The 13,758-nt window shown below is 40.6% G+C and overlaps 1 protein-coding gene across 4 annotated transcripts in view; it reads right to left on the bottom strand.

The window, feature by feature from the left end:
* The window catches only part of ARFGEF3 (ARFGEF family member 3), a 70,833-nt gene that overhangs the window by 33,020 nt on the left and 24,055 nt on the right, over positions 1-13,758 (bottom strand). For all 4 annotated transcript variants that reach the window (XM_035108881.2, XM_060272717.1, XM_035108883.2 and 1 more), the window contains exons 5-10: positions 6,653-6,721; positions 5,398-5,520; positions 4,538-4,580; positions 3,718-3,796; positions 2,231-2,335; positions 183-507 (exon numbers count right to left, since the gene is read on the bottom strand). In XM_035108881.2, the coding sequence (XP_034964772.2) occupies positions 183-507; positions 2,231-2,335; positions 3,718-3,796; positions 4,538-4,580; positions 5,398-5,520; positions 6,653-6,721 (744 nt within the window). The remainder of the gene's footprint in view (positions 1-182; positions 508-2,230; positions 2,336-3,717; positions 3,797-4,537; positions 4,581-5,397; positions 5,521-6,652; positions 6,722-13,758) is intronic.

Raw genomic sequence — 13,758 nt, 5'->3', positions numbered from 1 at the left:
TTTATCATTGCATTTATTGTTTCATACGAAAGCAATCTATATAAAATTGCTTTTGAATATGAACGCTTTGCAGTCAAAAAAAGGAAACTGGGGGTGGATGGATCAATAAAGGAAATCCATAGGGTGGATGGGTGGGGATGGGTACAAAGAAACAAACAAAATGGTATTTGCCGTTAGCTCACCTCTTTCATGATCTTGATAGCCTCCACTCTGTGCTGAGGTGGAGGGTACAGAAGCATTCGGTGATAAAGAGACTGAAGGACTGGCTTCATGGACTCCACCGATCCCATCAATCGGACAAGTTCTGCCGCAATGTAATAGATCGTCCGAGCAGCAGGACTGCTAAGGGCAGGTGCATTGGAAGAGCAGCCTGACCCTCTGCCGTGATCAGAGACCCCGGAGGAAGGAGAATCCGCTTCGTGGCAGATGTTGCTGTGAGCAGAGGTGATGGTTTTGTCATGGACTGGATTTCCCAAGATGACTACAAGAGCCGGGCACAGCTGCTTCCTGAAAAAGAAAAGCAGCGTGGGAGCGAAACAGACAAACAAATAGGTGGCAAAAGGGGAGGAATCAACACATTGGACAACAAACTTCAGTTATATTTATAAATGAGATCATTGTAAAGCAGGCAGCACCCATAAAATGCCTACAGAAATTGAACAACCACCACGGAAGAGGCATATGTAAATAGAATTATAATATGTAAAGGTAAAGGTAAAGGGACCCCTATTAGGTCCAGTCGTGACTGACTCTGGGGTTGCAGCCGGCGCTCATCTCACTCTATTGGCCGAGGGAGCCGGCGTACAGCTTCCAGGTCATGTGGCCAGCATGACTAAGCCGCTTCTGGCGAACCAGAGCAGTGCACGGAAACGCCGTTTACTTTCCCGCCAAAGCGGTACCTATTTATCTACTTGCACTTTGACATGCTTTCGAACTGCTAGGTTGGCAGGAGCTGGGACCGAGCAACGGGAGCTCACCCCATTGCTGGGATTCAAACCGCCGACCTTCTGATCGGCAAGCCCTAGGCTCTGTGGTTTAAACCACAGTGCCACCCGCGTCCCAATAATATGTATACAGATATAAATGTAGCTACTATATCTTTACTGGCACACCTTTTTGAAGTCAAACTTGACAATATCAGGAGTAGCCAAGATGGTGCCCTCCACATATTGCTGAACTAGAATGGCTATCATTCTTGACTACTGGCAATGCTGGCTGGGGCTCATGGGGGTTTGAGTCAAACAACATCTGGAGGGGAGCACATTGGGCATGGCACTGTACACTAAACTATAACTTAGCAGGACCAGGTGAACATGTTGACTCAGCAATGAGCTAAGCCAAGGTTTGGCTAAGCTTCAGCTCATGGCTAGTGAGATGAGAGCTTAACCACACATCCTGGTTTGTATGACACACAAACCTTGACTTAGCTCAGCGCTGTGGGACTGTATAAAGCAGGCATAGGCAACCTTGGCTCTCCAGATGTTTTGGAACTACAACTCCCATGATCCCTAGCTAACAGGGCCAGTGGTCAGGGATCATGGGAGTTGTAGTTCCAAAACATCTGGAGAGCCAAGATTGCTTATGCCTGGTATAAAGGAGAGGCGCATTTAGCTTACCGTGTCATATGACCCAAGGCTACCCCGGTCTATATTCTACACAAACAATTTTAATATAGAGGCAGTATTATGAGCATCTGTTGAATGAATGAGGGCACCTATTCCCTTGGGAATGGAGACAGTATTATTATTGGAAAGGTTTGAAAGGGCCTCTCTGGCAAAGACGTCCAGAGGTTACTTTTATCATGGAGAATGACATACTCATGACAATTTCTCATTTACCAAAGCCCTCTTTGGGGGCTTAGTCTTCTTGCATGCAAACACCAATTGAGGAGAAGCAGTTATGTGCTACATAGTCCCGTCCTCTCTGGTGCTTCATGTTTATCCAGGTTTAGAGCCATCCATAAGTTTGAGGGCAACAGTTTGGCATGAAGAGCCTCTTCTACTTGTGGAGGCTCCCTGCAGGGTTTACAACCCTGAATGACTTACAGTCCTGATTGGACACAAAACTATTTCATATTTGCTCCAGTGTGGTTAAGCACATTTATGTAAGACTGAAACTCCAGTTCTTCTCGAAGAACATAATCTTCCTTTAACGGGGAGTAAGCCATGAACCCAATGAGGATTACATGAACAGAATTGCACTCCGAAAGATTCCGAGCAGATTTACTTACCATATGAGGTCAGTGAATCCTTTATGATGGTGCATATTAGGAGAGGAACTATTCAGCATTGAGAGAATGCATTCCAGGAAGAGAAGTTGCAACTGCTGATTCTCACTGACAAATTGAAGCAAAGTGTGCTACAGTTTATTGTTCATTTCAACCAGGTGCAATAATACAAATTTTGAAAAGCAAATACTTTTTCTCCCCATTTCATGGAGAAATACAAAAGGAAAACAAACATGAAAACAGCTGGATGCAATTATCCAGAAGAAATATCAATTTCTCATGAAAATGTTCAGGGTTGTTATAAACATTAATTGTATATATCACTTCCCACTTCACAAAATGATTTATAACTCAAGCAGAATTCTAAAATAATAATAATCATATGAGCATGGTAAAAAAACACTGAAGCAATAAATTAAAATACTGTAGTAAAAACTCCCAAACATATTAAATGTAGAAGGGTTCACTGATCAGTATAATAACGGGCACTTCACAAGTATAATAATAATATATAATGCATACTGCTGTTCAGTATTAACAACTACTTCACTTACAGGATTGTTGCAGTAATTAAGAATGTGTGCCATTAGCACAAAATGCAATAGATATAAATAAAGCTACTGCTAATAAACTGCTTGCAATTACAAAGTAGACAGATCCTACATGCAAATAATTACAGTTATTTAGATGTACGAGTAATTACTTAAACTTAATGTAGGACACATTAGTACTGATAATTACTGGGAAATGCCTGCTTTTGCAGTGTAGATCAGAGCTACTCTATTGTTACCCAATTCACTTCTCAAATAATTTTTCTATGATACTGTTCATATATCACAGCCTAGTGCGTCAAGGACTAATTAACTTAAATGTGTGCTAATTACATGCTGGCATGCAATACTCAAGGTGGATTACCATTGTCTTATCACAAAATGAAAAGATAAAGTTGCTGTTAACTGCTTACATGGAACAATTTTATTTTTTTTAAAGATAGCCAATTGTTGTTCCCTACTGTCAATCATCAGGTGGACACAAGTAGACAACAGACAAAAAATGAAACTCCATAATGGAGACAGAGTAATAAATCCAAAACTAATATCAGCAAGTCTAGAAAGGTGTGTCACTAATCCCTACTAATGACCTTATTCACAGGTCTGAAGCTACTGAGTTTCTGCAACAGAAAAAATGCATTAAATTTTTTCCATTTTCCATTTTTGTATTGCTGATGGAAACAGCAGAGCACTACATGGGATTAAGTAGCCTAATCAGGGAGTGGAGGAATGGGAAAAATTCATTTTTCTGTGACATTATCTCTATATTTTTTCCTAGCTGTTCTGTACGTGCAGAAGAGCATTCTTTTATTAAAAAGGAAAGAAATACCAGAAGTCTGAAATAGATGTTTCAATGTTCAGGTTGATTCTATACCATAAAGAGTGATTCTACCTAAACAGAATGTTGCTCCCCATTTAAATTCAGAAACAATTACTCACCTGATGACTGCCTGAAGTTTTTCACAGAGAACCGTGAAGACAGAGACAACATCGTCACAAAGGGACTCTGTGGCAGAATCTCCAAAAGGGGCAAAGGACACATATTAGCAGCAGCCATGTGTATACCTAACTACACCAAAGCTCGACACCTGCAGAAACATCTCCCACTTCAGTGACTTCAAACTTTGCACAGAACATGATGAAGACGACATTGGATATGGCGTTGAAAGAGAAGCTTTCTCTGGGCATATGTGGACAGGACTCTCCTCTGCCCCCAATTCAGTGCTCTGGCGCAAAATATGGAATGAAACATCTACTGAAGAAAACGATTCGACCAACCGTTGGGGGAAGGGAACGCTGGAAGCGGAAGGGGAGGAGCTGTTTCCTGCAAGTGTTGCTGGGAAGGAGGAAGTGAGCAGAACTCCATGCAGGGCTTGAAGGACAGCTGCATGAAGGACACAGAGACATGGGGATAGTGCTCAGGATGCCTCTGAATCCAATGCAGCGCTGCTGGGAAGTACAAGCCCCTCTTGAGATGTAAATGCTATGAACGCTCTCTCCATAAAACCAAGGTGTAAATATGTGTGAATAAACCATATTTCTTAAAGGCACTGCCACCTCTGCTGCATCTCATTCCAAAGGAACACAAACTCTGGTTAAGGGCCAAGACCCCTAGAATCTTGCTACCGCTTGGCAGTGATTGGGGTGGCTTGTAACAAAATTCACAATAATTTTGCATAGGCATGGTGGTGAGGGGGGAGGGAGGAAGGAAGTTGAAGGGGAGAAATAAACCAGTTTCTGAGTAGTTATGAACTCATACCTGGGCTCTTGCACCCCTGAAGGACTCCTTGGCTTTCAGCTATCTATTCAGGAAAGAAATATATTGTCATTAGCGCAGGTATGGGAAAGTACCCATGTCTACTGAAGAACAACATTTCACTTTTCTATTTCTAGACATATGAGCAATCACAGAAACCACTCCTGAGACAAGACTCTAACCCAGGCATCCCCAAACTTCGGCCCTCCAGATGTTTTGGACTACAATTCCCATCTTCCCCGACCACTGGTCCTGTTAGCTAGGGATCATGGGAGTTGTAGGCCAAAACATCTGGAGGACCGCAGTTTGGGGATGCCTGCTCTAACCCGATCCAAAGGAGAGTAATGGAGTTTCCAGATGGGCTTTCAGGGCTGCAGAAGTTTGTTTCTAGGACCAGACTCTGAAAAATAATTCCAGCACTAAATGAGACAAACCAATGCACTTGACTATAGCATTAGTTTTTCTGTCTATAATGCTAGCACTTTTACCCTGGATCCCAACATTCCTTTTACATTGCATGATGTATTGCAGTATGGAACTGTGGCTTATTTATTTATTTAGTGCCATATCAAGATAAATTTTAAATGGCAGGAGATGACTATATGCTGGAATATCGCCCTGAATTTCATCACATAAAATTGCAATGTAAAACGCCTGTGATTTTCCAGGTGAATGGGGTTGCAAACAGTTTGTTTCTGGATGCTAACATGGAACCAATTTCCATAACATGGAAATGAGCACTAAACTTCTGCTGGATGCTAGTTTTCCAGAAGTGGCCTTTACACTGTATGAAAGCTAATATAAAACATGGAAAGTAGCACTGCAAGGAAATCACAACCCATTGTTGTTGCTATAGAACTCACTGGATTCTCTTGTTTTTGCCGTAACTGTAAAGTCAAATCACTCAACATCTGGCTGAGAGTTGCCCGCACAGCTGTATTAATACTCCGCTGATGGTAACTGGAGACATAGGTTTCAATGCACACCTGGTTGGGAAGGAAGAAAGGAACAGCAGAAGCAATGTAATTATAGATGTAATAAAATAAGACTACCTACATAATTATAATTGGTAGAAATAGGAGGGCGGTTATTGTGTTGTTTTGTTTTCATTATTTTCCTTTTATTATGTATTTCATGTTTTTTGTTTTTTGTTTTATGTTGTGAACCACCCTGTGATCTTCAGATGAAGGGTGGTATACAAATTTAATAAATAAAAGTGAAAGTTAAATGACATAGAACTATTTCTGACAACAGTCTAAATTCTGAATCACCCAAGTCTAAATAGTCTAAATTTATACCACAATATTTCCCCAAGGAAGAAAACTACTAGGGCTCCAGTCTGAATGGTCACCTGATAGTTTTAATATAGCTTCTCATATTTTGATGGAAAAGGCTTACTTATTTCATTCATATATACACCTTTATTTAGAATGTACTATTTCAGACTCCAGGTAAGAGGTGACATGATTCAGTGTTCTTCCATACAAAAAAACCAAAACCAAAACCAAAATGGCTGTACATAAAACGCTAGCTATCAGGAACATAATGAGATCTAGCATAGCCTTATTCATTCTGCATAAGCGCCATACATTTAAATCCCATCCCACCCCCCACCAAGAATCTTGGGAATTGTAGTTTATTAGGGGAAGAGCACTAAACAACTGTTGGCAAGATTCTTGGGGATGGGGGACAGGAAATATGTTTTACCGGTAATTGTATTATATATAGAGGTGTATTCCACCATGCAATCTTCAACCTCAGAAATAGTAGAACCCTAACACAGACTTACCACTTCAGTAGGAACTAGCCCCTAGTTGAGAGCAGCTTTAAAAATTATCCACTTACCCTCTTTTATTATTTGGTCTTATGAATTGGAATCATGCCATCTTTACATATTTGAATCGGAACTGAAAAAGCATTGGTGAAAAATCATAGAATGTGTAAATTCAATCGATAGCTAGGTTCAATTCATGCATGAGTCCAAATTAAGTTGGTCCTCTTGTCATTTGAGTAATTTACCTCTGACCTAGCTGCTAAAGGCACATTCTAGCGGCAGACTGCTAGGTTATTTTATTAACATAGCCCAAGTTTGGCTTCCAGTGGAGAAAGAGCACTCACCTCAGCAATCTTAAGTACCGAACTCCCATTCAGCTCAAATGTTGGAGTGTATGTTATACAGAGCAGGACCTGCAATCAAAGGAACAACAGAGGGCAAGAGCTTTAGTAGGACCTGGTGAAGGCTATGAAGTTCACCGAGAAGCAAGTCTACCACGTGTCCTACCTTTGCTAATCACAGAATCACAAGGCAGAAACAGACCAGAGGGGCAAATCAAACCTCTCCTTAAGGCAGGATCCCACAGATTAATTCATGTAGCCCAGAAGACAGTACAGTATAGGAATAAAGAAGGAGCGCCATACAAAAGTGTCTGCATATGGCTAGTCATTGATTAGCTTTTATAGCGACTAGGGGAAAACTCTATTTCACATTCCCCCACTCTGCTCCAAATTGTCTAGGGGTCACTACTCAGTCTGACATGGTGGAAAAATCAAGTCCAGCTCTTTATTCTGAGGCATATCCACCCATCGTCACATGTAGTGACTTGGGTTCCATTCATTCATGAGTTATAAGAAAGACAAGTTCAATGTCACATGAAACTGTCTATTTTGGTATCGAACCCAATGAACCAAAAAACTGAAAATGGGGCATTTACCCTCTCTCAAAACTCATCATGTGAATTCTGCTTTACAACAGTTCCCAGCAGTCCAAGCTTAGGGCAAGCCAAATCACAGCTGAGATGGCGCAGCATGTTGGGTTGTGCTTCTCCACCTAGCCTCTGATTTGTGGAAGGATGATTTGCAGTGGCCCCTGAGAAGGTTAGCCTGAAAGTAAACCAGGCCATACATGTCTTTTCACACACTTTAACAATCCTTGGATTGCGAGAAATAGGAAATTTGTGGTTACCGGGGGAAATGCTACCGTAGCTATTATAGACTATTAAATATATCCATCGAACTGTGAATTTTGCCTGGAGGACAAACGTGTACAAACTGTAACAGTGCACAAAATACTGTAAATGTCTTTTCATAAGCTTTAAAATATTATTCGACTTTGGTAATATGCAAATTTTAAGAAAGTATCTGCAAAATGGCAAGCAGAAATTTAAAGATTCTACCCAAACATTATCTGGAGAAAAGAGGACTAGAATAGGATCCTCCCTGTTATAAAACAGGATTTCAGTGGCCTCTGTTGGTATTATTTTCTCTGCTCTCTCATAACACAAACTTGAGAAGGCCTAAAAAAATAGAAACTGAGCCAGTAAAAAGTTAAATGTTCTCATTACCAATTAATAAACTCAGAATTATAAGGGTTTTAAATGTGCAGCTAAAACACAGTAAGAAAGTTGTCTGCAAGATCACCTTATGGATCCCATTCCACATTACTAGTGCCAACTTTAAAAAGCCATACTGTGTGAAATACAAATATTGCTTTTCAAAAAGACAATATACCCGGAGCAAGGTCTCTAACTCAGAGCAGTTTAAGGAGGGCACCAAAATTACTCAACAAAATGGAAAGAAGAGCATGAAACAGAAATTTCTCCTATAAAAAGAGAAAGCCTGCTATGTGTAGTAATGTCGACTAAATAGGCAAACAATATCAGGATGATTGTCCTCTTGAAAATGCCCTGATGAATGCTGTTTCCATTAATGAGTGATCCATAATGAGGATGTGGATTTTAATTACGGCCAGAGTGCTTTCTGTCTTGAAAAAACTACTGCTTTGCTCCTTGGTTGCCCAGACCACACAACTGATATGCTGATGAGATTTTTCAGCTCAACAAGGAAAAGAAACAATGGATTATGCCGTCTTCATCAGAACGAAAACAACTTCCCCTAGAACTGGGTTGGGCAACCTATTTCTGGTTAAGTCTTTACAGAGTATTTTATATACCAATAAATCTAAGAGCCTATTAAATATTATTGTGAAACATACCACATACACACAAAAGTATCTCACAGAAGAAATAACTGCTTGGAAATCTACAAGTGTGTTGGTATTTTGCAGCTTTCACAGCTATAACACCAATTCCCCAATCATCTTTTCTCCATATCTATTTGCATGATTACCCCCCAATACACTAAGTGACAAGCATTCCATGTTGCTAAATTAATCAGTCAGCTAGCAAGCAACAGACCCTTACATCAGATGCACACATCTACGCAAGTTGCTTGAGCTTTTCTGCAATCATGTGCTCTAGACCACCCACATTCAGAGAGAGGTGGGTATAATGGCAGCTTCATAAAGCAAATGTAATAACACTTCCAATCTAATATGCTGAGAATGACGGGAGAGAAAACAAGGGGAAAAAATCCATGTCCAGTAGAGCTGTAGGCAAGGGTCTGTGTATAACAAACATGAAACAATGGCGTGGTATTAATACAGGCATATAGAAGCAAGGAATAATCAGCATATCTACAACACAGTCTTACAACTAGGTAAGAATTAAGGCTATGAAGAATGTGAGGTACATTCCTTGGGGTTTGAGCCAGCTCTAGAATTCTGTTGTGAAATTTGCCCATTATACAAGGACTTGTCTGTCTGTAAGTCCTGTTTCAATATATATATATTCCCACAGTTTGCTGGGCATTTCAGGTGCTCTTTTAAATATTCTCTCAGTCATGGGTGGGAAAACACTTATGTATTAACAGATTCCCCCATACCTTGCAGAATCTCTAAATGACCCAGCCACATGGGCAGAGCTTTGTTTTGCTCCATGTAGTTGGATCAATTAAATACAACCCCAACTGCATAGGATCTGCTCGTAGATACATACACTGCTCACATACGGCTGGGAGAACATTTAATGGGTGCTTCACTAATCTCAGATTTATTTGTTTGTTTTTAAGCAATGAAGACTTCATATGGCATTCACAAATTAAAAATCACATCCTGGGTATGTAATGTACATTTGCTTTAAATGAAAATTAGTTGCAGCCCTTTGGCTCATGATCAATACAGCGGCTCAGGAAACACAGTAGATTCCCTCTCTGATAGGAGCTTCGAGGCAGCTATGAATAAGGTAAGATGACCAATGCAAATCAAAGTTATTAATAGGCAGGCTCTGAAGAGGTCATAAACTGTAAAGAGCTAAGGGACAGGGAGACTAAAAGCAAGTAGTAAGAAGAAACCTGAGGGACAGGTTGACAGAAATGATGACTGAAGAAAAGGCGCAATAGACAAGAGACAAGTAACTGAGGCATGAATGAGCTAATCAGGGCAGGGCTCTGAAGATGAGCAGTGCTGAAAATGCTGTGGAACGAGAGAGAGAGAGAGAGAGAGAGAGAGAGAGAGAGAGAGAGAGAGAGAGAGAGAGAGAGAGGACTACCACAGTAATTGGGATAAAGTAGACAACATATGCCTTTGGACAGTTGTGAGTCCAAAATGACTCTTGGGGTGCACACCTGGTCTTTCAGGGACACGGTTACCCTATTGGGGACCAGTGAGCCCCCCACCTGCCCGTTCCCTATCCCCCAAGAAGAGTACTTCTGTCTTGTCAGAATTCAACCTTAATTTGTTAGCCGCCATCCATCCACCAACCGCCTCCAGACACACAGGACCTTCATCGTCCTCACTAGTTCTGATTTGAAGGAGAGGTGGAGCCAAGCTACATTCAGGGCCAAGATATGCTTCTATCTGCAACATGGAATATGTCAGCTATGTGCCAATTTTCATGCTTTCTGTAGGCCTCAATAGGCTGCTTCCATTGAGCTTTATGCAGATAAATAAATAACCTAAATAATATTGACCAGAGTCTGGGATACAATAAAAGTTAGCTATTGTTGTCTCCAATTGTTGAAATAAAACCCAATAGCCTGGTTCAAGTGATTTTTTTTTGTGCCCCCCATGAACAAAACAAGGGCAAACACATTCATAATTCTGTATGTGTTGTATAAACATGGCATGTTTAATTATGAAGATGATGAAGAAGATGGTTTCCCATTAATCAGTGGAGCTGTAAAAATGCTCTGCTGCCACTAGGAACTATTATTCAGAGTGATCAATGCTTCAAATGTCTGGGCAAAGTCTCATATCAAGAGTGGAGTAACCACGTATGTGACATGTTGTACATTCTCTAAATAAAGCCTTCATTAATTTGCTGTGCTAAGGCAGAACTCCAACTAAAAACCAGCTGATATGCAACAACAGTAGTAATAATGAAACAAGGAGAATCATTTAACAGGGTTCTTTAATGGCTCTGGTAGTAGATTTGGCATTCAGAGTTACAACAATACAAGGAATGTAGGAACCAAAGGCAGAAAAAGAAAAACAATGGAATTTTTTCTTTCACGTAAGCATATACAGGATTGCCATCTGTGAGCCTTTTATAATTGTTTCTTAACATTAAACATTGGTGGTGGAGGAATTGGGGGGGGAACAAGTGTCTCACCTTCTGCAAGTAGCATTCAGCTTCTGCAAAACCACCATTGGCTACAATCCAGGAAGGTTCAACTTTAATAGATTGCTCTATTTACCACCACTCATACCCGATGGACAGGATGATCTGATATTGCCTAAAAGCCTCCTTTTTACCAAAGTTTAAGATGACAGGTCAGTGTAACCTCAAGGCAAGAATAAAATGTAACTTAAACAAGCCAGGTAAGCAAGCCTAGGAGGATCAGGTCTCACTTGCTATTTTACACACAAAATTGAATCTATGGAAAGATTGAGGAAGGGGGACCACAACTAGAGCATCAGTTTCCTGTTAGGTAAGTTACATATTTACTATTCATTAAAAGGAGGTGGCAGGTTCCCTAAAGGAAGCACCACAGAAACAAATGCTCGCTTTAAGTATATTCCACCACTCAGTTGGGTAAACACTCAACTGAACAGGTGGCTACACAGATATCAAGAGTCCTTCTTTAATCCCTTCCTACGTGTGTTCTTTTAGCAACACAAAAGGCTTCTGTTTGTTTCCTTTCCTGCATGGCATACACCACACAGACCTGCTAAATTTATGAAGATTAGTTTTTCTAGAGTCAGGGTGAAAAACAAGGATCAAAGCCTATTAATATTGTAAGAAATATTCATACCACCAATCCTGGTTTCTTTATCACTTTAATTAACAGTAAAGGGGGGGAACAGCCTCATAAATACCAGAAAAGGTCACAACTGACAGTAGTTCAGGGAACTAGCTGAGCAGGGATTAATTAGTTGTTTCCAGCTCTCGCTTTTCTTTGCACACAGCAGCTCTCTCAGCAGTTCCATATTTCCTAGGACAGTCTGCCCCTACTGGGTGCCCTGCAGATGTATTGGGCTACAACCCCCATCAGTCGCCAGCTTCATGGGCAATGCTTAAATCACCAGTGATGGAAGCTGAAGTCCAGAACATTGGGAGGCAACTAGGTTAAGGTTTGAGGAATGCAGGTGTTAGCCACATCTGTGAAAGCAGACACCCAATATTCCATTCAAATCTACCTGTAAAGTGCAGATAATCTCTCTATACCTGCTGGGATCTTCTCCTGCACTGCTAAAGGGTTCATATTTGGGGATGACTTTTATTTATTTATTAATGGAAAAACTCTTATGTCTGCAACTAGAACCACAGAAATTTGGTGGTTTTTACCGGCATGGAGATAAAAGTGAAGGAGAAAGCAAAACTATCGCGTGTCAAGCAATATCTGGGGCTCCATTAAATAAATTGGCAATGTTATTATAACTAATGTTTGTTTTCCCCCCAAATAGTGACTTGTAGATCTACCCACATAAGTGTTGCTAGGTTCCTGTGGCAGGCATTTGGAAGAACACAGAGTATCTGGAATGGGCTGAATTAGATACAGGAGACTAAGAATCTCGCAGAAACACCATTCGGAACATGCTTCTACTATTCAGGGTATTGAAGCATCTCCTTTCCTTAGCAGCCAACATGACAGACCTTTAACTCTGCACTGCAACATGATGTAATAAAAGGAAATGAGACTTTGACAAAAAGGGAAATATGAAAGTAAAGGTGTATATTTGTTACAAAGTATGCTAGGAATTTGGTAAATGTTCCCATTCACATTGAATAGTGAGAATCTCCGATGAATTGTGTTAATGTCAGCATTACTATGCCCTCATTTGTCAGACATTCGCTAGAGAATGTTGACAACCTCATTTAGGAGACTGTCAATGTTCCGTAGTATATCTCTGAGTTATTGGTCATTCACAAAATTCACCAGTTCCAGTGCTGATGTAATCCTTATTCCAGTAAAGATCATTGAGAGAAGAACAGGAGAAATTCATCCCTGAGATGGATGGGAGAGTTATTAAGCATGCATGATTCCATTCCTAAATGTACTGTATTTTTCCGTGTATAGACAATGTTTTTTGCTTTAAAACAGGCTTTCTCAGCTTCGGCCCTCCAGATGTTTTGAGACTACAATTCCCATCATCCCTGACCATTGGTCCTGCTAGCTAGGGATCATGGGAGTTGTAGGCCAAAAACATCTGGAGGGCTGATGTTGAGGAAGCCTGCTTTAAAATGTAAGTAAAAATTGGGGTCATCTTATTCATGCATGGTGGATGCACAGGGGCTCTGGCTCTGGTGCGTGTGGCCTGGGCTCAGGTTTGGACTCTGGTGTGGGTGGCCCGGGTTCTGGTTTGGGCTCTGGCCTGACTTCTTAATTTTGGGTTCAAAAATAGAGGGGTCATCTTATACATGGGGGTGTCTTATACAGAAAAAAATACGGTAGTTTGTGATCAGTGAAATAGCAGCTTATCTATCACACATTTTGTAAAGTTGTTTATTTGTCTGTTCACTTGGCATTGGGACATCTCTTAGGATATCAAACTAAATTTTGCACAATAGTTCCAAAGGCCAAGGAGCAGATCTAAGTGTGGGTACAACTGGATGCCATTTGGAATCAAGATGGTGAACTGGACCTTTCAAAACTGCGCTGATTTTAACCACTGATTTCAAAATTGCATTACTTTATTTTTGGTATAGTTTCTTAGAATTCCTGAGCAATGCCCGGTACAAGGCCACTAGTAGATTATATGGGAGTTGGACAATAATTAGTGATGGGGGTAATGTAATAGGTATTTTTTATAAGTGCAAAGTGTGAACAACTTGGGTGCAGAAAGGGTTTGGTTTTTCCTGACATCTTTATAGACGCTTTAGAATCTTACAAAACCAAGTCAGAGAGACATTTCCAAAGTTTGGTCTGCTATGAGGTGACAAATAGGT

This window comes from Zootoca vivipara, chromosome 3, assembly GCF_963506605.1.
Source record: "Zootoca vivipara chromosome 3, rZooViv1.1, whole genome shotgun sequence".
NCBI classification, from domain to species: domain Eukaryota; kingdom Metazoa; phylum Chordata; class Lepidosauria; order Squamata; family Lacertidae; genus Zootoca; species Zootoca vivipara.
This window is presented reverse-complemented; position numbering and strand designations above follow the sequence as displayed.